General features: G+C 37.9%; 1 protein-coding gene across 4 annotated transcripts in view; it reads right to left on the bottom strand.

The window, feature by feature from the left end:
* Positions 1-27,107, bottom strand: part of LOC146332762 (protein diaphanous homolog 3-like) — a 225,916-nt gene that overhangs the window by 119,097 nt on the left and 79,712 nt on the right. For 3 of the 4 annotated variants that reach the window (XM_084715020.1, XM_084715038.1, XM_084715028.1), the window contains 3 exons: positions 7,752-7,847; positions 5,316-5,410; positions 2,258-2,359 (listed from right to left, as the gene is read on the bottom strand). In XM_084715020.1, coding sequence (XP_084571146.1) covers positions 2,258-2,359; positions 5,316-5,410; positions 7,752-7,847 — 293 coding nt within the window. Of the gene's footprint in view, positions 1-2,257; positions 2,360-5,315; positions 5,411-7,751; positions 7,848-9,522; positions 9,556-27,107 lie in introns of all 4 variants that reach the window. The other variant, XM_084715048.1, reaches the window with a different exon arrangement.

Raw genomic sequence — 27,107 nt, 5'->3', positions numbered from 1 at the left:
AGCTACTGTACTGCATGAAGCTGACTGGTGTAAAAACATTATGGAAATTAATACTCTCTTGGAGATGGAGAGCTTTTTTGCCTTTTGACTCCTGGTCACAAAGACACATATAACTTATTCATGGACCTGCACAAAGAAACATTTAGTGATTACATTACCCTTGTGTCCAAGCAGCTGTAAGAATTTTTATAATGCAAATAACATCTATTCCTTAGAAACAGACAATGCTACACACAAGGTAGAGTTCAAATGAAGTGTGAGAGTGGCAGACAGAAGAAAAGAAAAGATAAAAAGCATGTGTTTGCGCAATGGTAAATTAAAAATTCCCTTTGAACCTGAGCTTTTCTGATAGGTGAAAGCACACAGGCCTCCTTGGGCCCACGCAGGCACAGCAGTGAAACAACATTATATAAGCAGACTCTTCTTTGTTCTATGTCTCCCTGATGAACTATACACAACAGCTGAGCAGGCTCTATTTTTACCCCCCTCCACCCCCCAATCAACTACTCAGTCACTGCATTTTCATTCAGCGATAAGATTCTCTTTCCTGGGTGTTTGCAAAACAGGTGGGTGCATGAAGCAAAAAAGAAGATTATTGCATGTTCTGTCAGTAAGCTGGTTGCTAGGCAGAAACACAAAATACACAAAAAGTGCTACACCCCTCATGCATAATTCTGAATAAACCTCCTTTGAAAAGTCTTTAAGAAAACGATGCAGACATAATTAGGCAGCAGTGCTGCTCTTTAATGTGCATAAATTAGTGTGGCAGTCCACAGGTGTCCCGTCTTTCCTCTTACGGCTTAAAAAGATAGAATTTTAAAAAGCTCGGGATTAGGATATTCATACGAAAGTGCTTCGTTTGGGTGTTTGTATATGTGTGTGTCTGTGTTCATAGAGAAGAAAGAGAAAGGTGATGATGTGATACAAATACAAGACAAATAACTATGACATTAGGAGCACAATGTCAGAGGTCTTCCTCCAACAGAAAGGCTATATTCATGAGGGAAAATCTTTTTTTTGTGATATACAGTTGCCCTGCCCTCACTGTCCAAGCTGATTTCACCGCTTTCTGCCTCTTTCCTGTCTATGGTGTTTTTTGAGACTTGTGTCTACACATAACAGGTGGTGGCTTACAGAGAGCACATGTAAATATGGGTAGAAGTGTGAACAGGATGTAAACTTTCATTGATCGAGAAGGCTGATGTCACTCTACAATTCTGTGGTTTATACTGCAGACGGGAGTGTGTTAAGAGTGACAAACAAGTATATCTACTTTATACACACACGTCTTCAATGAAACATCTGTATTTTCAGTGTGCTGTTCACACTCTTTTTGGCAACCCATTCCTGCCAATATGATGAAAAAACAATCAAGAGTCATTCAGTCATTATGAGAAACCTTCTCAAAATAATGGCTTAGTTTCTCAGAATAATGACTCTGTATTACAAAATGAGAAACTTTATCAAAATAATGACAAAACTGCACAAAACAATGAGAAACTTGCCAAAAAAGAATGACTAAGTATCTCAAAATTATGAGAAACTTTGTTAAAATCATCAGAAACCTTCTCAAAATGAATTAATCTCAAAATAATAAGAAACTCCCTCAAAATAATAACTTAGTATCTCAAAATAATCAGTTATAAATAATAAAGAATGAGAAATCTGCTCAAAATAATGACTAAGTATCTCAGAATACTGAGTTAGTATCTCAAAAATTACAATACACTTTCTCAAAATAATGAGAAATTTGCTCAAGATTATGACCTAGATTATGATTATGACTTTTCAAAAATAATAACGTAGTATTTCAAAATTATGTTAAACTTTCTAAAACTTATGAGACCTTCTCAAAATAATGAGTAGGTGTCTCAGAATAATGAGCAACTTTGTCAAAATAACGATTCAGTATCTGAAAATAATGAGTTACTACCTCAAAGTAATGAGAATCTTTTTTTTTTTTCAAAATAATGTGAGAGCATATCATAATAAAAACATAAATAAACATAAATAAGATCATATGCAACCCTTAAGTTATATTTATTATTTCATTACTTTTTTGTCCTTGTTTTTTATGGCCTTGCTGCCCTGGCATTTGGCTATTGTGTCCTGAAAAAACTAACAACACCAAAGGCCAAGTAGCCTTGCCCCTAAAATGTTAAATTGCAGGCTGGGTGATATTTGTATACATGCTGTTAGAGCTATAACCAGCTGGCAGGGAGTTAACAGGTTTGTGTGTGTGTGCATGAGTACTCACCACAACCCCAAACTGCTCAGGCTCTGACAAATTTGCGTACTCGTTTTTATACTTGGCCAAGGCGTTCAGCTGCTCCTGCTCTGGTAGGTGCTTCACAAGGTTCTGCAAAGAAGAAAGAGAAAGAAAAAGGAGTGAGAAGTGTGAAGCAGCATGGAGCGGAGCGGAGAAAAGCAGCCGGGTATGAAATTTATATAAAAATAGCCTTGTGATGTACTGACGCCTCACACGCTTTAATTTATTAATTGTACTTGGTGGGACGCTGTATCTTCCTCATTGTCATGTCTCAGTTTCTTTGCCTTGTACAAAATGTCATGATTCAAAGTGTCCAAAAATTAAGCTGTTTACGCCTTGGGGGACTGGTTGTATCCGTGTTTCAAAAGCAGTGCGGTTGCCCGCAGACCATGCCTGAAGAGCAAAGTGGTGTTTTCTTTGAATTTAATTTAAAATGAGCCCGAGGACTAGCAGTATTTGAACTGTGCTTGTATAGAAATCCAACCTACTGATGTTCTATTTGCTGTGTGTTTTGTTGAGTTTCAACGCCATTGGTGAGCGTCAGTAAAAATAATGTTTTGCGACTGCAATAAAATGTCTTTTATTATCAGACATAGACCATATCCTTAAGGCTATGCATACTTCTGAAAGTTAAATTGTGATTGTTTTTTTTTAAACAGCCAAAAGGAATAAGTGTTAAATAATTAAAGCCATGTTGATTGTATTGCCTTCTTGTCTGAATTTAACAGCCATTTGAACAAATACTGCTACTATGTGGTAAATATGTTGGTCTGATGCATTTAAAATGGGATGGAAATCTGCTCCTGATGCCTGGAGTCAGGACAAATATTGCTACTTCAGTTACTTGAGTTTTTATTGATACAGTATAATGGAATTTGCCTTAATGACCATTATTTATTTGCATGTTGTAATTAACAATTATTGATCAAATTAATTCTTTAAAGTGTACATCCATAGCTAAGGTTTGTTTTTGTTTGTTTCTCCCTCTTCTTCTTTAACCCTGAAATGGATTAATCAAACCTCATCATCTGGTGCACACATTCTAAGCCATCATGTTTTTTTTTTTTACATTTTTGGTGACCTCCATGAACTGATTTAAATTAGTCCCCAAGAATGTACACTGAATGCTTATAGTATACTTATTCATGCCTTTGAATCTAGTCAATCTGATGGCTGTAATTCCTTCTTTGCCTAACTGTTAATCTTCGGCCTTCAGCTTGCAGAAAATACAGCTGCCAAGGAACTGATGAGAACTAGAAAACTGGACTACATTTCCCGGTTTGAGACATTTCCCTTAACTGGTTACCTGTATCCTTCACAACTGATTTTAAAGATTCAGTACTTGTTTGTCCCATCCCATGCTGTCGACCTTCTCCGTCCTGACACGCCTGTAAGTAGCACCAGGTCTGCTAACCAGTTGTTGCTGACTGTACCCAGGACCAAACTGGAGACAGTGGGTAGTAGGCCATTTGCCATCGGGGCTCATGACTCAACTGGTTTTCAATTAACATTTTATTCTTATTCAGAGCTGAAAAATAAAGATTGTTTACTTGCCCGGGGCGAGTAAAATGCTGTGTCAGACTGTGAAATCTAGCGACTCACTTGCCTGGTAAAAAAGAAATTGTTAAATTATTTTGATAACCAATTAATAATTAAAGTAGTTTTTAATGCAAAACTGTCAGAAATTGACCAGAAACATGGACGCTCCATATAGCAGCTTTATTGTACTTGTCCAGACATGTTTGAGTCACCAGAGCCAGAGGACAGTGACAGGAGGTTTTTTTTTTTTTCTTCTGTTCAGGTTGATGTGACTGAAGTGAGCTGAAGTGAACTGCTGGACTGTTGTGAACTGAGAGAGTCACTGAAGGTACATTTGCAACTGACCAAGGGAGGGGGAGGCGTTGTTGTTCACATGATGGTTTGTGGGGTTTATATGGTGTTGCGGGACCATGGCTCCAGCACATTACCAAGCTATGTTTCAGGTCTCCCTCCAAAAATCCTGAACACGCAAATTATGCAAAAACAGTCTACGGGTTTAACCAGAATTCAGTACTACATAGTTCTCAGTCTTTTTACATGTTTTTAGGATCTATGTTCTAGCATGTATAATATGTTTAAAAGAAAAAAATCCCTTTTTCCTTTACAGGGACTTTGACTTCTGTCTTCGTTGTTATTTGATAACCTCTAACAAATAGAGACAAGTAAGCAGCAGGTAAAAAACTGACCTCAGAAACACTGTGACCGCTTTTACAGCAGGCCAGCAATGACAAGTTTATTTTTCAACCGTAAAATGTCCTTCTCAGTATTTTTTTCCAACTTAAAATATATAATGATTCAGCTATAAAACTCCAGTAATGGTCAGGGTTGACCCTGAAACTGCTGAAAAGAAGAAACAGAAAGTTCCTCAGAAATTGGAAGCCAACAAGGACAGGGAGAGACATACAGAGAATGATTAAAAGAGAGACAGAGGAATAGACATTGACCTTATTTATGGTACACCTGTCATTGTGATCTGACAAACAGAAAGTGTAGGCTGTGTATTATATGTGCCATTCAACTGAAATGTGACTGTTAATCAAACAGAGGTCATGGACACAGAGCTAAGTTGTAAACCTGACAGAAAAACATCCTTTATAAAATAAGCCTTAACATAAGCAAAGCAAATATTTATCCACATATTTCCTGTGTGGCCTCAACACCTGTTGTACTGTAGGATTTACAGATGCCTGATACTTCAGCCTCAGGCCGCACGCTGTTTCACGATAGACAACTAATCAAGACGACAGAAAAGAGTTGGGGCATGAACCTGACCAACTGAGCAGGAGAGCGACACCACTGAGCATACAATTATAAACCAGACAGCCTTAAGGTAAAAGTTGCACACTGCAGGTTGGGCTAGTTTGCAATATTCTGTCTATCTCAGAGGTAGGTAGGTTCATAAGTTAGAGGTAGGTGGTCAGTTCAAGAAAGTCAACAAATTTACAGATAAATAACTGCAGCTCTTAACATTTACAACTTTATGCAAAACTGGTAAAAACGACTGTACCTGGATCATAGATTCAGTGAGTTGTTCCTCATCCACCTCCACTATCATCCGACGGATTTCCTGATAAGGCATGCGGAAGGAACCCAGGAAGATGGCTACACAGAAACAAATGAAGATGCAACAAATACTATGGTAAATATTAAAATGGTTCACTGATGACCAGTAAAGTAACAAATTCAGACAACTTGGTCATAAAAATCAATAACACAAAGAAAAAAACACAAAAAGCAGATTTTAAAGTGATGTCAAATATAAAAGAAGAACTGAGGGACACATCAAGGACATGAAGTATGAGCGAAGAGAAATAAAATGACAGATGCATCAGAACATGAGACAGCCAAACATAAAAATAGGTATGTGTTTTGAAAAATTACACCAGTTTAGGAAGCACTGCATCCTCAAGCAAGTGGTACCACTTGGGACTGAATGGCAAATGTCTTGTCAGGGTAAGTCATTAGTCTAGCCAGTGGAAACATCAGCAAAACCCTGACAGTTAAAAGATGTGTGACGAGGCTTGGAGCAAAATGCAGCAGAACTTTACCAAAGAATATTGGGAATATCGGAGCATAAAACTGATGTTATGAAGTATAATTTAATATCTTAGTTTCTATGCATTTTGTATTTGAGTGAGTCTGTCGTAAAGAGTTACAGACATCCAATTGACATGGATTTTACAGCACATTCCTGTCTAAAACCACTTCCTACACAGAAGAACAAAAGATATTTGACTCAAAACATTTTTGAGATAAGCTGGTATATCAAAAGCAGCATGGGTCAGTGTATATATAACTGAGTAGTATTAAAAAGGAAATATAATTCTTGACACCAGATTCTGAAACTGTGGTATGTGAGCTCCCTCTAGTGTTCCTCAGAGGATTGTCAGAATATATTATTATATAATATATTCATATTTTTCATGAAATAAGTTAATTTAAAACCATATAATACAACCAAAGTACTATTTTCAATGAAATTTCAAATTCATTTCAAATAAATAAAATAAGAGATTACAGAAATGTAATTTAAAATATGTTTCAATATCAGCCTGTTACAGAGTCACGATCATGCATGCAGCGTGTGCACGTCATCCACGATTATCTGTGGTTATGAGCTAAACAGCAACGGGAAAAAAGTAAGCAGAGGTAAAAAGACTGAAAATAAATTCTTCAAAAACGCTGCAGTCATGGCTTCAAACTGAGACTAAGAGAAGTGCAGATCAGGGGGAGAATATTTCAAGTGATCGTGTTGAAAATGAAGTGGACGACAGTGAACTGAGCACAAAGGTCAGTGGCTACTTAAGAAGGGCCGGTCAAGTGTCCACACGGCGTCCGCTAGCACCAAACGGCAGAATGCAATAATGTGGTACTTAAGAGTTCAATATTTTCTGACGTGATACGTGGTGTACAAAGTTTGATAAACACTGTGGTAAATAATTCACATGAAATTTAAGACAAAACAGAAAAAACGCATTGTTACTAACAGTTACTGAGGTGATGTCCAGCAAAGTTCAGCCAATATTCAAACAGTCTGAGATTAAAAACTACATATGTTCAGTGGAAGCCTGAATGACAAACTGCTCTGTCTTCTTTTAAAACACAAGTGATGTTAAGTGTGATATAAGTGAGCCCCTGTACCTATATTGCTAAAAAATGTGATTCTAACTCTTTAGAACTCGTAACATGGATCAAATTTGCTCTGTATCTTAATAGTGACAGCATCAATCAAGCCACAGAACTAAAACCCCACATACTCATTCTCAACCTCAATCAAAGCTTTTTAGACTCTTTACCTCCTATGGTGGAACACATAAACCGCCTACTCTCCTTTTCTTCTCTCCTCGTTCCTGCTCTATAATTTCCGCTGCATGATTTATCACTGTTACTGGGCTGATTAGTCTCATTTTCTTTTAATACATGAAACAAAGGTCACAGCTCCCCTTGATATAAGCCAATGAGGTGCTAAGATCTGGGAGTGCTTAAGAGATCAGCTGGATCCTCATTAATGCCGGCTGCTTTTAAAACGGTCATTTTAAAACCAAGCATGCGTGCATAAATGCATGCCTGTGCACGTGTGTGTCTGTATGCACGCATGTGGGGGAGAGTGAGTGAGTGCGTGTCTACAGACATACTTCACAGGCAGCAGAGACCAGTTTCACAGTCAGTTTAGTCTTGCTTTACTTGCTATAGCAACAAGCAAATATGTAACCCATTCCCTACTAAAATTCTATAGTGGCTCTTTATAAAACACAAAGAAAATATAATAAAGGGGTACAGGAGGTGATGTACGTGAAAAGAAGTGAGTGCAAAATATGTTGTAAGGAGCTTTGAAGGCTTGAACGACAGACGTGCCCGGTGCAATGTAACGTCAAGACACACGGGTGTGTATAAATCCAGTCCTTGGGGGGGAGGAGGGGGCTGAGAGGAAATAAATACTTACATAGATTCTGTGCAATCTTAGGATCGAGCACCTTGAGCTCTTTAATTCTCTTCTTTATGGATTTCTTATCCTCTAGATCCTCCTCTTCTTTTTTGGCTGATGAAGACAGAAACATCGAATTATTTTCAACACACAAAGGAAGCATTTACACAAATGCATGCACGTACTATAGTGCTGACATATGTAGTACACAAATTCAGATACAGTGAGATTAGGAGATTTACATATCTTTTGTCCAGGGAAGACAGTAAGTGCAATGTAGATACTGTACTGTTACCATTAAGATATTTACATAATTTAAAACATTTCAGTCATTTAAATTCAACCAAAAACATGATTTCTATTTCGTTTTTGTTTGTGTGTTTACTAGGGTTGGGCGACTGGATGAATATATTGCTATCGGCGATCCATCACTGGTTAGGGGATTTTATAGGTATTTTTGGGTCTGTTTTTGTCATTTAGATTGTCAGGTAGATTTTTAACTTGATGTTGTTTCTGACAAATTCTTGTTTTACGATGCGTTGACAAGGCAATTAAATGCATCTTCGTTTGTTAAAGAGAAAAACTGAAGGTGTACAGTTGAATTTTTCTGTTTCATAATGGAAACGCTAAAAAAGCTTCCTTTCCTAACATTTGGTAAGTTTATTTTGTTTAATTATTGGACATAGCAAACACTCGCTCACATCTCTGAGCTTAAACTGCAGGTGATACACACACACACACACCTGCATGGATCTACCCGCTGTCTGCAGCTGTTAGGCTGACAGTAGCCGGCTGGAAAATTTTGAGCAGAAAGCAACACATACACCACTTGCTTGGTCTCTTTTGTGGTGCAGGGACTAAAATCCTCCAAATATACACTTCAGAGAAACACACTCATCATCTCTGCATTGATTTATTGAAAAATGACGACATTTCAGTCACTAGGACCTTTCTCAAGACAGATGTCTTGGGAAGACAAGATGTCAGATGTCAAGACAGACATCTTGAGAAAGGTCTTTGTGACCAAAACCATCAATATTTTTTAATCAATCAAATCACATCAATGCAGAGGTGATTTTGTTTGAAAATTTTGAACACATCACCCATCCCTAGTGTTGACATATTTTTCCCATGGAACATCGACACAACCTGGTGAGGCTTCTCGAGAAGCTTGGGAAAGAGATGTGATCACACCGCTGACAGAGTAAGGTATGGTTGAGCTATAGCTGCTCCATAAACACAATGTTGCACATACAATAATCAGGTTATAGGTGAAGGTAAATCTGCTGTCCAGGTAGTTGGGAATGTGATATATGTGCTATTGGTAAATGGGAGAGGCATCATAACATCTGGATCACAAATGACCAATAAGACACAGGTACTGTATAGACACATATATACTCACACACGTACATACACAACCCTCTTGAGCCACACTCACAAAGAGGAGTTCATGGTTGGTTTTAATTATTTAAGACACCAGATTAAGAGAACAAAATGTGCATCCCAGGAGTATGCTGGGTAATTGTCTGGTGCTGTAATTATGGTGTGTGTGGTAAGAGGAGAGGAGAGGAGAGGGGGTTAATCCACAGGAAAGGTATTTCTACTGTTCCACACGGGCTCAGTCTTCTTTCAGGGATCCTGTATCTAATTAAAAAGTGATGAGGAATGCTGGGAGCTCCCACAGAAAAGACTGTTAGCATGTCCACAAACATGCACCCCTACAGTACAGCCTGACACACAGAAAATACACAAACACAGCCACACACTGAGCTATCCTTGGACTTACATGGCTCCTCTGTTGGTACACTCTCCTCACAGTCTTTCAGTGTGAGAGAAGGGAAAACACAAAAAGGACAGACAAGGAGGACAATGGAAAATGTGTACCATGGAAAAGCGAAAGGAGAGAGAATAACGAGACAAAAATACATTTTCACAAGACTGCATTCTGTCCACTGCAGCGTGAAATATGAAGAGACTCAAGTAAGAAAAGAACAAACACACTATAAAAAAGTAACTGAAAAAAGGCTGATATACACACAAGTAGAAAACATCTGATTCAAACAGAAAACTGGGGGCAACGACTAATTACAATTTACTACATTTACAACCACATAACAAAAAGACAAGCACGTTGTATTTTTAATTTTGGATTAAAACACAACATGCATGAAACTGCAAGATTAGAGCTCAAATGATAAAGCAATACATTAGTTAAGCTATAGCAACTTTTTTTGATATTCAATTAGAGCTGCACCAATTAATCGACTATTAATAAACTATCTATCTATCTCTATCTTCAACTATTGATAATATTGATAATCAATTATTATTTATTCTAAAATCTCTGATTTCAACATCTGAAATGTGAACATTGCGGGCCTTCTTTAGTCCTCTGTGACAGTAAACTGAATATCTATGGTTGTGGACAAAAAAAAAAAAAGACAGTTAGGTATCTCACTGAGCTTTTGAAAACAGCGATCAACATTTGTCGACATTTTATGAAATTTTAAGGACCAAACAACTAAATGATTAATCAAAAAAGCACAGGTTATGAAAGAATATGACACCTTGGACTTTGGGAAGTTATAATTGTCAGTTTTTACCATTTTCTGACATTTTATATAAAAACGATTAAACCAGAGGTTTTCAAAGTGGGAGGCAGGTCTCTTCAAGGAGGTTCAGTGAATGGAAGTAGGAAAAAAAACAATACATTAGTCATCAAAAGGGGAGCCACTTTCCCGGAGTCAGAAACTAATAAATACCTTAAGACAGATATTTTTTTATGTAATTAGTGTAGACTCTTATGTCAAACAGCAATATTAGGCTACCTGAGCTTAATTGTTGAGTGTCTGAGCAGCAGTAGCTCAGTCCATGAGGACATGACTAGTGTACCTTCTGGGCACTGCCAAGGTGCCCTTGAGAGAGGCAACCCGAGCAGTTGGGGGTTCAGTGCCTGTTTCTGGGCAGCATCCATCAATCCAACACCTCTCCCACTGCATGTACATACACAATCCTACATACACAATTCTAAGTAAGTACAGTACATGTGTTCTAATGTATGTTCTTCACAAAGTATGGGATGTAACTGATTGTTTAGACATCCAGGAATTGAATTAAACTAAGCAAGTGAACCAAGGTTGTGTCTTTTTCTAGGTATTGAGAGGAGGCCAACAATCTTAGACTTTGAAAACCCCTGGATTAAACTATTTATCCTAACCTATTTCATGTCGTTGTTCCTGAGTGCCAACCAATACCTTGGACTCCCCTAAGTAGAACAGTTCTTTTTCCCATGTTTCTCTTACTGATGGCCCTGTCCTTGAAAAGGACTGAATTTTTTATTTTTATATGACCAACAGTGCTTTTCTGACCCAGTGCAACACTCCCAATTATATTTCTAGTTGTATTCCTGTATTTGCACTTTTTGTATTACTGTATTTGTATCTGTTCTAGTTGCAGTCCACATCACGATCCACTTGTTGACAAAAGCTGAATTTTGACAAAAACAACACACAAGACATCCACTGTATCTTTGTTGGATATAATGAAGTCATGAAAGAAATATCCTGAGTGATTGTGACAGTATAAGCATCATACACTCTATTGAAGCAAACAGAGATTATAGTGTATGTATTATATTGTCACACAAGGTTAGAAATCTATTTCCTAATTTTAATGCTTGTTAACAGCAAGGTTCAAAAGGTTAAATGACTCATCCAAAACCATGTCAATTGCCAACAGAAGAAACAAATTGGCCTAAATAGGCATGAAGGACTGCAGTCACTTTGCATCATCCGCCAATGCAGAGTGGTATAGTACCCTTTAATAGCACCCTTTCTATTTTCTGCCACCTCTCAACTACTTATGTTCAACAAGTAGCTTCACTTGAGATAGTCTCCGTGAATATATTTAGTGTAGAAACCCCCTTGCTCAAGAGGACAACAAATAAACAAAACATATTAAATTCTAAGGCATAAATAAAATAAATCAGTGTAAAGGTGTCAATATTTACCTTAAAAAGCAGCATAAAGTATTTTATTTAAGTATTTATCGCTACAAGAATGTGATCTTGAATTTCATATTATCGGGTATTTGGATGCAATATAAGGAGCTACACCTAGAAAGCCTCCAGCTTACTGCATTAAGATGTTGTATTGATCTACTCATCATAACGTATAGCCTCACAGAATCTCATTTATTAGCCCAACACAGTCTCTCAAACACACACACAAGAAACACACAGAATAAGAGTATTAGCCTCCTTGTTTCAGTGCATATAAACATACTTGGCTGGGTCGTTTAATTCATGAATCATTCTCTCATAATATTGCGAGGGCTGCATCCATCTCTATCGTACAAGAGATATAGCGATAAGATAAAAATCATATAGCGCACACACACACTCTTACACTTACACACTCTCTCCCCGAGCTGCCTCAGGTGTTATCAGTTAAATCAGCTAATTAGATTGCTCCCTTCCAGCATCACCCCCTCATCCTCTCTGGCCTTAAAACAGCCCTTCTTCAGGGAAGCCTGCTCATTATACACCAGCCAATTAAAATGTCCCGCAGGGGGTCAGAGGTCACTGGTTAATCAATCAGAGGGAGCGGCGACTGTTGTAGTTATCAGATTGCGCTATCAACCAGGAAGTGGGGAAGATAAGGATACACTTGTGAGTGCAAAGCAGTGGGGAGTCTGCATCACATCACAGGGCCTGTCTAGCAAAAGAAGGAAAGAAGGAAGGGACACAGTGCAGGTCAGGGTTCCTACACACTTCCCATTTCAAAATCCCAGACTTTCCAAACACAAAATTCTAGACTTCTCAGTGGATTTTTTCATATCATATTTGACATCTAAATACATACATTTATAATGTAAACACATGGATTTAAATCAAACTGTTTACATGTATGTTATATTCTGAATATGTATGCTATTATGTTGTCAAATAATTGCCAGGAGATTGTGTCTGGGTACTTTAGCTCAAACAAATCAATTAACTGGTGGTACCTACATTAAATATTGTTATTGTTTCCCCATATTTCAACTCTTTTATAAGTAACAACTATAAATTAGTTGAAAAAAAGTGTAATAATTTAATTTTCACAGTGCCTTACAACATCACTAAATAACTCAAACATGTTTAAAAAAATATTTTCCAATGACACATTCAAAAACAATACAATGCTAACATTTAATTTTATCTAACAAAAGAATTATCTAAGTGCTGATTCAAAACTTTATTGCCTGACCTAGAATTTGGTTTAGCCTACAGCAAAATCAGACGCAGCATAACGATCTTTTCTGTAGCGCTGTTTGCAGGTTGTTAATGTAAAAAAAGAAAGAAAGAGAAAAATCTTTTTTTGCGTGTGTCTAGCTTGCCTCGCTCTAGTGTTGAAAGAAGTACTGAGTATCATTTTTTATACTGGTATTGTATCGAAGTTCAAAATAGAAAACCTTAATATATGCTTTTCAAAGATATTGCCACATATTTTCTTTGAAACTGATGTGATTATGAATGTCAGGATTTCTACAATTAAAAGAAGAGATGAAAGGATAATCAGTTTCACAATGATTGAATTGTGATAAAATTCTTCTGACGATGAGTAAAACCTTTTCAAATCTTAATTATCATCATAAACATGTTTGATTACCGTGCTTTAAAAAACTCTCAGTAAATACCGTCCAGCATCAAACAAAGTTAGCAACAGTCACCCACACACGGCACAGCAGCAACATGGGTTTGATTTGTGTCAGTGAAAACATCATGCCATTTCAAATCATTAAGAGGTTTTCAATATACAACTTGGTGAGAAGATTTCAGTGTGCATCAGAACTTTTTGAAGATTTTTTTTTTTTTTTTTAAATATTGCAACATTTTCTGTGATAATTTTGGTCACTATAATCTTGACATGAAAGATCATTTTACCTGCCATTATAAGGTAGGTGAAATGGTAAATATATACCATTATAAGGCACTTAGGGTGAAGTTTCCTTGCTTTCAATGACATCAAGCTCATCCTGTGCTGCGCTCTCTCACACACTGATAACCATTTTGGCTGCCTGCTCCTAACACTGTGAAAAACACTTGGCTTGTATGATCCAGTTATTTGTAGAAATTATGGATTTTAGATTTTAGAAAACAAAATAGTGACAGTAATCTGGAAACACAATTATTTGTCCATACTTCAGACTTCCAGACCTGGAAATGAGATATTCCATACTTCTCCATTGTCTGTAGGAACCCTGGTAGGTATGTATGGCGTGACTACAAGAGATATCTGAAGCTCTAATTTGTGTGAAAAGATGGCATGCTGTCAAAAAAAAAGAAAGTGGCAAGAGTTTAGAGAGGCAGAGCAAGAGGGAACCCAAGACTCAGCCCGACAGAAAGATGTAAGTTACAAACCAAGCCATTGGCTAAAACCACAGTTAACATCAGAAGATCAGATAGCACAGAAAAGAAAAGCAGGACTCCATCACAAGTCAGGGGAGCACAGTGCATTAGAGACAGACACCAACACCGAGTTGTCTCAGTTGAAAGGCCTATCCTGCTCTGCCACGGCGCACACAGTGCTAGCCAGCTGTCTAACATCTAAGCACTTTCAAGTTAAGGCCTCTTAATGGAGGCTTGTGATAAATGTCAACTTGATGTCGGGACTGTGGGCAAAGAAGGAGGAGAGATAAGTATGAAAAATAGAGCAAAGAAGAAGGACTGTCTCAATTTTCCTTTACCCACTGTGTGGTATGCTTTTGGGAAAAATGCATTCTGCATTATTCACACAATAACAAAAAAAAAACAAAATAAATATGTCAATTTGTCTTCCTGTCTTTTCTTGAATGGAAAAAAATGTGGGGTCTTGGGTATACAAGAAAGGAAAAGTTTTTATCTCTTCTTGGGAAAAGAAACAGAATGTTTAGTTGCAGGGTCAGATGAGGATGCAACGCTAGAATTTGAAAAGAGCTATGTACTTCTCTCACTTGTAATAATTCCACTGACTGGTTTTGATCCAATCTCTGCCACAGTTTAAAGGCACTTGACAAAAATATGACAATGTGTAACCCTGCACACACACATGCTTCCCAAACAGTAGCACTTCCCATAAGGCAGTATCAGTGAATTGTGCCGTCAAAGCACTAAAGGGAATGGTGGATGAAATAAAACTGCTGTGAAAGAGCATGACTGATGCAGTACATGACAGGCAGGCCTCAGAGACAAGCAAGTAACACCTCAAAACCACCCTACACCCCCCCCACGCACGCTGGCACGCACGCACACACATACACACACCAAAATCTCCTCCTCCTTCTCCCCAACCCTCTACTCACACCAGCACTTCATCTTATCAGGATGGATTTCTAATCAGAGTAAACACCTTACTGGAACTGTCCTCCTTTTTGTGCGCGCACACGCACACACACACACATTAATGTCAAAAAAAGATATATATACACACTCGACAACTAATACTTGAGCTCCAACCATTAATTGATTATGAAATTAATCGCTAACTATTTTGATAGGCAATTAAATCATGGGTCTTTAACATATTTAAAGGAAGGGACTCCTTAGCTGATAAGAGAGTTGAAGCAGGGACTCCCTACTATATATGTAGCACCTGTATATAGTAGCTGTAGCAGTTAAGTCAGCAATGCGGCTAATGTTAGGTGTGTTAGCCTCGCTGTCCTGTGCACTTCTGCTGGTGGTGTCTGAGGTTGTGGGTCTGTCAGAGTCTCTTGCTCGTGAAGTTAGAAAACGATCGATTGTGGCTCACAGTGGACCTGTACACTAATAATACAGCTGGTTAGCCAGTATGTTTCAATAATACACAGCTATCTGGCTGTGTAAATTAAAGGCTTTTGGGGGACCCCCTGCAGTAACGCTGAGGACGCCTATCCCCTGTTGAAACCCTTTAATTAGACTGTTTGAGTAAATTTTTTAACAACTTCTTAAATGTGAATATTTTCTGGCTTCTTCATGTTTTTATCAAAGTAAATTGAACATCTTTGGTTTGTGGGCAAAACAAGACATTGGAGAACATCATTTTGAGCTTTGGGAAACAGTGTACCACTTTATTTGCCAGTTTCTGACATTTTATAGACCAAACAACTAATCACTTAATATGGAAAATAATAGACAGATTAATCAGCAATGAAAATAATTGTTAGTTGCAACCCTAAGTACTACTAACTCACACGTTCCATTATTATACAATGTTTTATCAGTTATTTAGACAATAATATGATATATGCAAAGCCAGCCATGATACAATTTTGATCAGATTCAATTTGCTCTGCAATCGATATCAGACATTCCCATATGTCCACTTACATTTATGTAAACTCACAAAATGCAACAAAATTATGATTTGACAAATTTAGGACTGACATCTTCCAGACATTTCTGACAAAGACATGCCATTGGAATTTTAGAACAAAGGCATATCTAATAGATGACAATACAGATCAATATTTTGACTTTGCATTGATATATTGGTCCTGATCAATGTATCAGTATTGTTACACCCCTAGTACTAACATCTAAGAAGTTATTGAGTGAAGTAAAGAGCTGGCAGCAGTGTGTGAGACAGACAGGAGACAGAGAGAGTGATTTTATTCAATATTTGTACAAATGTCTTACTTCCCAAAGAGACATCACACCCTCAACTGAGCTTCCTGTTGATGAGACTTCATTATTTATGGCACGTTGCAGTTATATGATCGTCTACCCCGGAGAGAGCAGATACACAAGCCGTGCAGCGAGGGGAAAGTTGAGAGGGCAGCTGTCTCCGAAGGGTAATTAAATCAGTGTGTTGTTTCCAATAGCCAATCAAGGCAGTGATGCAGGTAAAGTTTAAATCACTACTATTAGGGGAGTTTCTGTAGCAGGGATAATATGGGGGTCTCAGTTCAATGTGCAAACACCACACACACAAAAACACACACACATGCCACTGCCTCAAGCAAAATCCACTATGAGACATCTGATGCACAGGATGGGGGCTGTCTGCAGCAAGTGAACAAATCCACCATTCCGACACATCTGTCAACTCTACAGTCAACAGAGGGGAGACGAACAGTCAAACTAGCCGCGCGGCTTGACTGTTGACTCACTGTATGGTTCTGATCGGGCTAAGTCCTGAACTTCAGTCAGCCTGACAGAAAGCACAAGAGACATCCTGGACATCCAGTAGCTTCTTGGACTATTCACACCTGCCCTTGCCTTTTCCCTCTCTGCCTTGCCGGTGCACACACTCCACCATCCTGACTTAAAACTGACATGACGGCTTGACTTGTCTGTTTGCACACGGACTTACCCCCCCGAACCCCTCCCGAGTCTGGGGGTTGCAGGCGTGTGAGTACCAGCGAGCAGAGCGGGAGATCAGAGTAATGAAGTGAGGAGCTGTGTTGTGAGTGAGATAATCAAAGTGAACCATGCAGGGCCACCTCTCCCTGTGATCCAGACTAGATGACCCAGGGCCATAATTAGTCTGAGACTTTCATTCTGATAGCAGCAAATTAACAGACTTCATTAGGCTTTTCTCTCTCCTTCCCTCCCCTATTCCTGCTATACCAAAATCATTTCTAAATCTAAACCACTAGAAAGTGCTCCAGCGTGAGCTCCAGTGTCTACAACATACCAGCAATTTGCTCTTCACAAAGAAGCTAACATACCCTACAGAGAGAGAGCACGTAAGTATACTCATTTAAAAATAAATTCACAAATCTGGACTGAAATTATTGATGCTACATCAAAAGATTCATAATTGATTAGGAGCTTCTATTAATCAGTATGTACTGGCCTGTGGGGATGAATTTTACCAGCAGCTCTATTCTCAGTGGAGTAGTGCCCTCTAAAGGCCTCATGAAGACCTACCAATGTTCCTGTGTGTATATATGTGTGTGTGCTAAAATGAGTATTTTCTGACTACTCTGTCATATCAGGTATGAAGCATTATTATCTCCATTTCATTTCACTGTGTGACAGCAGCAGTCCGATCTGAACAGTTGTTAAGCCCACCCTAACATTTCCCAAGTCATTCAGTGGATTGATGGCAGCCTAAATCATTCATTCTGTGAAGTCATTTGCCATTTTTCTGTTTTTCTCCCTGTGCTGTTACAAACATGTCTGCGCCCACCACCCCTTCACCATCACCACCACCACCACCCCGCCATACATACACAAACCTACACGTGTGGATGAAAAATCACTGCAGAAAAATAAAGTCGCAAAAGCAAATATGTTTTTAACGAGCCAGCCCATTACTCTGGTGATATGAGAACATAAAAACACAAATTGGGAATAAATTGAGGTGCTGATGCTTGAGAAAGTGTGGCAGAAGAAAGACAGAAGAAAACGAGGGAGGAGAAAAGGCGAGATGAAAGAAGAAGAAGGTTAACAATGCACAAAAAAAAAGGAAAAGGCAGGCAGTGAGGACAATAAATGTGCGTATCTGTGGAAAAACAAGCACATAGGTGGTGATTGCTTCAAGTACAAGTGTACACAGCTTGTATTACTGTAACACATTAGTAGGGTGGTTCTATCACTGGATCACTAGTTAACATTACACAGGGCTCTAAATAAGGATTGCCAGGGCAAGAAGAATTACATGTCAGTATAGTAAATCTTGCAACACACTTGCCCGACTGGGGCAAAAACACAATTAAACTATTACACTAGTTTGATTAATGATGGATGATTAATGGCTAAAGTAATTTTTCATGCAAGACAGCAGGAAATGCTGTTGTCAGCCTCTCAAATATAGACATTGCCTGCTCTTCTCCAATTATTTATTTATCATATCAAACTGAATAATTTTTGAATTTCGACTGATGAAACAAGACATTTAAAGACATCACACTGGGCTGAACATTTTTCATTATTTTCTGACATTTTATAGAGGTTGCAGTCCTAGATTAAATATGACAATCGACTTTAGTCTTCGTTGTTATATGATAACTGCAAATAAATAAAAACAATTTGTACAGGGGAAAGTAAAAACTGATTTTGGGCAAGTGAAAAAACATGAACTTTAAACCCTGTTTGAACCCTGACAGCAGGTGACATAAGCCTACCGTAAGCTATGGGACATGATTACCCCCGGCAGACCTAAGCCTGGAGGGGATGGTGCGATCGCTTGTGTTCGCTTCAGGAAAACTTGGACTCAAAAATGACTGATTAATTTTTGTGGTCAAGGTCATGGTGACCTCACTAAACACATTTCTGGACATACTTCAAGAATTCTAATGATGGCAAAGACACAAACGTCCAACAGCATTAAACAATGAGGTGATTTTATATCTAAATGGTCAAACATTAAAGAGGTCTGTCCAAAGGCATTTATTAGTTTCTGACTCTGGGAAACTGGAAAAACAATAAAATTCCCCAATATTCTGTATCTCTTTAGTATCTCTTTGACCAAGGTGCACACATTAAGGCTCTTCTATGTGATCTCCTTTGATAACTAATGCAATAACTAATATAACATTTTCCCTACCTTCACTGGGCCTCCCCTGAAACTGTTAGGAGACCTCCTGGGGAGACCCGCCTCATACTTTGAAAATCTCTGGCCATAAGTATAGCTGTATTTCACTCAAAAAAGATTCCAATACTGGGTTAGAAATGCCACAAATGTTTAAAAACAATCTGGCAATGTACGGGACAAACCTGAAAGCAGAAAGATGCACCAGCTCAAGTGCTTGTGTGAGCCCATGCCAGGCATGTCGGCTGGCAGTGAGGGTGTCAATGGCCCCAGTGACGGGGCTCATAGATGTAAAAAAACAGGCTGTAATGTGTCATAATGACTCTAGATTTATATCTATGAGAGCAGCCTTTCTTCAGGTTAGCAAATATGATTACATTTCTTCAGAATTGCTGAAGTTTAAAGCTGGAGTTAGAAAGAATACCAATTTACTTTGAATTTTACTTTACCTTTGAACTAGTGTCATTCAGTTAGGTTTAACTATTATGTGAGTTAAGTGTTTTTTTGTATATATTTCAGTATACTTTAAACAGTTAACAATTAATACATACACACCAGCTGTTTTTTAATGTGTCAGCTGTCATTTTGTACTTTGTACTAAAAGTATTGTTTAGCATCAGTATTTGAAAAAAACTCATGTAGTGATACCCAACCTCACACATTAGCCATTTCTATTCAGAATGAGGTAGCATTATGGGCGAGTATAGAAAATCGTCAGCTGGACATTGTAAGAAAGACAAAAATAGCCATCTGTTCAATGTTCTACGTGATCAGAGCTTCCCTTTCAACAACAATGAAAAGAGCCTTTAATGATTGTGCATTTGATGAAATCTCTCATAATGGCACAAATTTTCTGCAGCCACGTGAAAAGTCATTATAGAACTAATGGTGTTCTTCAAAATGTCACAGCAAAAGCATAAAGAGAGTGCGAGAGAAAAGGGAGAAAAGACGAGCACAAGCGAGGCAGAGTGCAAGAGAGAGACACAGGAGAGAAAGTCCATTTGATGTGAACAGATATATACCAGTGGAAAGCAATACTAACTACTAGACAGCATGAAATGAACATCCTGCTGCTATCCTCATATGCTCAGAGTGGCTCAAAACAAACTATATTTAAAGCTTTTGAAGTCACTTTAGCTTCTAATTCAATCTCCTACCCTCAGTGAACACAGCCGGACTCTGTATACCTTTGTGGGGAAACTATATGTTACATTTTAGGGGGGGTTTTTGCTGAAATTCAGCAGAGAGGTTATGGTAATTAGATCATTTAATTCATGAGCTCAAGGCCACTCAAAGCAAATCTGTAAGTTCTATAAATATGAGATGCTTTACTTTTTTTTAGCCTCTTTCGGGCATTTGGTTTTTAAAAATAGACCACCCACTAATCTTTGATCCCCACCTCCTCCAATCCTTGATCCTTCTAATTCCTCTATGATGATGTCCACCAACCTCCTCAGCTCCTTTTGTCTCATTGTAATTCAAAAGCCTGCTAAGTTCTCCGTACAGAAGACCACAAAAGCTATTTCTGCTCGAAGACATTCACCCACCCTGCATTCGAGAGGCCTATTAACCATCACTATATGGTTATGTTAAGTGGATCCAATTTAGAGGTATTCTGAGGGTTATTGTAGTGTGACTGACAGACTAAAAGCATGGTTTTGAATGATTATGTTTAAAGTTGGGGTAGATATTGTATTTCAGAAACATTTTTGTTATATTTGTGGAAATTCTCTTTATATTCTGACTGCAAAACCAAATGCTCTGACTAAAAGAAACAAAATAGAAACACAACAAACCTGGCCAGCCGGCCAATTTATTGCTCTAACTATGGCAATATTAGCTGCTCTGTCTGTATTTAGTGTGTTTTTGATTGTATGAGCTAGGGCTGAACAATTAATCGCAATATTGCCATAACATAATATGGCCAGGGGCAATATCCAAATTGTAATTTTTTGAAAAAGGAAAATGGGTGAGAAAACATTATAGCATTATAATGAAGAACTGTAGTGCTGCATTGATTACCATGTGAGGCGGCCAGACTTGCAAGATCATGAGAGATGAGTTGTTTTAATGCCTCCATGCCGACAGCCACGGCCAAAGGAATTATGTTTCTGAGTTATTCACCCTTATGTATAAAAGTACATCCCTTTCTTGTGAATGTGATATCTCAAGAACGCCCTGATGGAATTTCTTGGCACAAATATTCACTTGGACTCAAGGATAAACTGATTAAAATTTCAAGGTCACTGTGGCATCACAAAAAAATTTTTGGCCATAACTCAGGAATCTGTACAGACAGCTTGTTTGTCACTGAAAATTATTCACTGGACTCATACATGTCAATATAGTGATGAGTTCCATTTCACCAAAACAACTGCAACTTTCTGGAGGCATACAACTGTGAGGCAGTAATTCTATATTTTTTCTTATGGCCTATAGCAGAAAAGGGTCTTCTTCTGTAAATGACTGCGTTAAATGGGCATATGATATTGTCTCATACTGATCTCAATACCCTGAACTGAACTTAATCGAACTCGTACTGTGGCAGCAGACTTTGTGAAATCAGCAAATATGGTATTGTTGTCTAAAGAATCAATATAATATCGTATCATGATGAAACTTGTCATTTACACCCCTAGTCGGTGCCAATAACAACAGCAACAATAGCTGCGATTGTTGTTTACATCGATTGAGTTATGATGTAGCTGGATACGGTTAACAATGGACTGTGCTCCTACCCAACACTTTGTCATTGACTTGTCCTCCATTTGCCAGCCAGTCCGCGTATATGTTTTGGGGGCTTGCCTCTGGAGCAAAGAACTGAAGGGAAGGGGTGGGATTTTTTTTAGATTGTACACTTTTAAAATCTTCTTGTTTGTTTCTCCAACATTACCAACCCCAGCTTTAATGTGTCATATCAGTCTGAGTTTGACAACTAATGACAAGCTGTCAGCTCTGACCGTGGTCTTTACCTCCACATGGGAGCCCTGCCTTGATTGTGTACACTCTTCAACCACGGATACGTGCTTGACCCCTCCCACACACAACCACCGTTTCCATCAAGTAGTCCCCCAAACACACTCGTGCAAACTGACAAAACCCACGCAAACGTGCTTCCTTCCCAGGTTATCATAATCATATGGAAATGGAGTGACTAATCTTCTCTTACACCACGCCAGCAGTGGAAGGAGAGCTTGTCTTTCTTCAAGTTTCTCTTTGACAGCTACATTGATCTGGAGAGGCTGACATCCACTGAGAACTCAGCCTTGATACTATGGCAAGAAATATTTAAAAAGGGGAGACTTGTGAAGCATTTTGTTCATGTTTTGAATACCCATGCCCTCTCTTCTAACAATTTATTCATTAAAATTTATTTTCACACTTATTTTCATACAATACCACAATATATACTTTTATACTTAAGTTTAATTTAACTTTTAAGCATAATGGTGTTTGTCTGTGATTCCTAACATTGATTCATATGTACAACAATGTGCAAATGTTAAACTTATTACAATTATAAATTGGTTTAAAGTTTAAAGCAAAATTGGGATTACAATGTTAGATCATGCATAGATGAATGTAATGTATAATGCAACTTCTCTAAGTACACAGACAAACAAACAACAAAGTACCGACCGCTTTCCACAGCTTCTGTATCATACACCACACAAACGCCATGTGCTGTGATTGCTTTGGAATTACTGCCCCAGCGCTACATTTTATTGCACAGCTGTAACAGGGAAACTCCACTACTGCTGTATGTTAATAGCTGGCAATGATAAATACAATAAGTCTTGTGCTCTAGGTTTTTTTGTTTGTTTGCTTTTTCACTAAAATATGTTTTCATAGTGTTTCCCACCAGCAGCGTTAGCCTTTAACACACAAACTGAATTATCAGACGGTTATTTTACTAAGGGTAGCCTGTTTCTGTAAAAACCTCCACTGTACACTTTTATTATTTATTTGCTCATTTGGATCCCCATTAACTGTTACCTCTACGTTAAGGGTAGACACAATTAAACAACACACCATACAGGCTAGAGGTTATGAGGAGTGAGTAAAATTAAATTTTAGTTACAGACCTCCTAGCAGAAAATTTGCTACTAAGAGGGATTTAGTTCAATATGAAAATTGTTTTCAACAACTAAGTTAAAATACATAATTATGTAGACTGTTTTTATTATTTAAAGGAGCGATGAGGCACAATTGAGCACCCAAAAATTAGAACTGCAGTCCAAATAGCAGAAATGCAACTGAGAAATGTAGTCCTATTAAATATAGTCTATGGTTGAAGTGAGTGAGTGAGTGTATGCACACACATAAATCATAAAGATCTTAGTACGTTTGCACCAATAAATTAAAGACATCTTTTCTCACAAAATCACAAAAATAAAACAGGGCTACTAACATTTTTTTTTTTTTTTTACATTTTTATTCTTCAACATCCTTTCAGTTTCGCTTCCTTTCTGTCTCTCATATTTCAGCGCTGTGACTTTGGAGTAGAGGTAGGTTATTAGCAGATGCCTGTATCCTGGAGAGAAATGGCAAACTGATTTTGTGATCTTTGAGGGTTTCGTCTAATTGGATGTTATTTATTAGTTGAAAAGAAGCCCCAGGAAAGGGCAGCTCTCTTCATGCTGTTGCTCATTTCCACAGCACTATGGCGATGAATCTATCTCACTGGCCGCTCGTGATAAACAAAGCGAGATGGAAAGAAATAGCCAGTTTGTTCCACATGTCAATTAAAAAATCCTCTAGTTTGACCATGAATGCGAGAATGACAAAATATAGTCCATATACTAACATGTAACTTTGACAAGTGTATTAATATCCTTTTCAGCACAGACAGAAAAAAAGTTCAAAAAGTTCAAAGGCGATAAAAAGCTAATTCTTTATATTGTAGCAAAATTAGACATTTATGGAGTTTCCAGGGGTAGAGGGTGTATAATGTACAGAATGTCAAGTCCTTTGAGGAAAATTTGGAATAATAATTTAAGATTGAATAAATATAACTGACTTGATGCATTTCACTTGTTAGGGAAAAGTGGTATTCTTTTCTGAATGAAGAAAAAACAGATAAAGAAAGATGAAGATACACTGCAGATACATTTCTCATGAAAAAAATAAAATAGTCACAGTATGACACCAGTACCAATATCAGTACCCTTAAAGTGATACTGATATCAAAAGAGTACTTCATTTGATACCTTTTCTTCTGTTTAATTTGATACCCATTCATGAGATAATCCTTCCACATTTTGTGCATTAATTTTTATCAGAAGCCTCAGGCGTCAATTAATTGTTCAGCCCTTGGTACTGGGTTATTTCAGTCGATCGGTCGCAAGTATGGAGCAAGGATTCTCAGCCCGAATGATAGCCAATATGACACACTACTATGGACATCAATGAATAAAAATTAATTAATCAATCACGGTTTAATTTGATTAAAAACTGTTTAACTAACAATGTATATTTTGTGCACCATTTCTCTGGAGCTCATAGGTTTTCTCACCATTTGGTTTGGTCTTTGGCAGTGACATTTGCTAAACAGGAACAAGACATGCAGTCTTAAACTGAGAAAATAACATTTTTTTGTATCTTATTGCTTATTAATGAGTAATCATTTTTGATTGTCAATGTGTTTGACTGTCAATTCGGGAAAATGCATACAAATTGTGACCCTCGCTACTCCTCATGTAAATATGAGGTACCATCATGAAAGCACTAAAACCTGTATACTCATGTTCAGACACATCTCACATCTATCACACTTGACCCAAAGGTCTCACACAGACTATAACATTCTCACAAACATGGTGTCACTATGCAGTATATATGCCAATACTACACTATGAAGCCAAAGGTCACTTGTTTGAATAAAAAAATATAGTTCAATTGATGGAAAACGCATGCATTTGCATGGGGATTTTCTATTTAATAGACAAAGCGCTTTGTAAGTTTGCCTCACATTCACCCACTCACACCCACACTAACACACTTATGCGGTGGAGGTGCAGTGCAGGGGGGCTACTCATCGTTAGCAACTCTGTGCGTTGTTCAATGTCTTGCTCAAGGACACTTTGACATATGGACTGGTGGAGCCAGGATCACACTGCCAGCCCTGGGATTCACAGATGTGCCTCTAGTAAACAACTCCACAACATTGTGGAAAAGATCGTGTAACCATTAAATGATGCAATATACAGTAATAACGGATATTCAAACAAGGTCAAACTGACTTTTACCTTTTAACTTTAAAATGTTACATATATGCCTTGATAGGTAAGATGCCAAAACATAGTTTAATAACTAATGAAAATAAGAGATGGTATGAATATACTACATATTCATCAGATTTGTTAAACAGCCCACTATTAGATAACCCTGGTTGTTTTATGTTTTTACTATGAGCAAATGCTATCAATGGAACAAAACCACCAATGAATCTATCCTAATTGTGTGTAACAAAAGCTGATGTAGCTTATCATGCAACTTAAGCAGGCAGACGGCTGCATTTTTATTTTTTATATTCAAGAACAAAACCTGAACAAAGAGGCAGAAAGGCAGAGAGACGACACTCTACTGCTTCCACTGGTGCCCCTTAATGTTAAAGTAAAAGAAAGTAACCTCTTCTGGTGGAACCAAATAAATATGACATTAGTAGTACACTAAAAAGAGAGATAGGTTTCAAATATCCCTCAATTCCCACCTGCCAGCATCTCTAAAACATTCTGTGATTTTCACCCTCGCTTCTGGCAAACACCCACAGGAAAGCCCTGCTATACATGTTTTATCTCCATCTATTGACACTGATGATCCAAAAGAGCTTCTCCAGGGGCTATCTGTGAAATCACAGAAACCACTGAAAGTTCTGAGAGCTGTCAGCATTCTCTCTGGGCGTCCACTCACTACATCTGCTTGTTTGTTTCTCCCTTTTTTCTTCTTTTCTGTTCCAATAACAGAAAAAAGAGGCTAAGACAAGAAGTGGTGTTGTAACAGGATATATTCATGTACTGTGAGGATCTAACAGCCAGGAGACAGATGTGCAGAAATAATCCTACTCCTAGGATATTACAAAGAGTTAATTGTTTAAAGTTCTCCAGCACTGGCAACTGGGCAATATGAAAATAGATTCTATGGAAAATCTCACTGCACATCTTTCCTAACTGTTGCGTAGCAGGAATGTGGCTGCATACAGCCAGTTTGAAAGTCAGATGTATCGGATATTCTTTATGGCTTTGAAAGTTGTGTTTGGACTTTACAAGTACAATTACCAGACTACAGTTTCAAATTGAAGAAAGGGTGAGTAGACGATGTTTGGGGTTTTTTTTACCATTAAATTAACATAAGGATTCAAATTAAAAAATGATGAGAATTGCTGTTTTTGTCTTTCTCAAACAGGTCACAGTATGCACTACAGCTGCCATCTATCTGGCTTGTAGCCTACAGCTCTCTAATATCTTCTATCTGTGATTTATTTCTGTGCTTTATTTTGTTTTGAGCTTAAACCAGTAACCTTGGTTTCCAATCACGCAAGGTCTAATGTCTTTGATGAGGAAAGGAAACAAAATGGGCTCGGATGCTTGGATAACAGAAACAGTTGGAGACGGAATGCAGATTGGAAGTTTGTGCCACGAACCCCGTTCTTGTTTCTATACTGTTGTGTTATAAACATGTTCATTTTCCATTAATGATTAAAACCAATTAATTTCTTCAATTAATTAGTTACACAAAATAAAAACTAACTATGGGTTCGGGAAATTCTCACAGGTCCACACACAAGGATGGGCATTATATGCAATTCTATGCAAATGAAATCAAGACAACCACATAAATAATATAAACAACCTCAAGAGGTCACATAATGACACCACATGGCTAAGTTGCTATG

This window comes from Lutjanus erythropterus, chromosome 1, assembly GCF_056507025.1.
Source record: "Lutjanus erythropterus isolate fLutEry1 chromosome 1, fLutEry1.hap2, whole genome shotgun sequence".
NCBI classification, from domain to species: domain Eukaryota; kingdom Metazoa; phylum Chordata; class Actinopteri; order Lutjaniformes; family Lutjanidae; genus Lutjanus; species Lutjanus erythropterus.
Note: the sequence above shows the minus strand (reverse complement) of the source record. Positions and strands in the feature narration are given on the sequence as shown.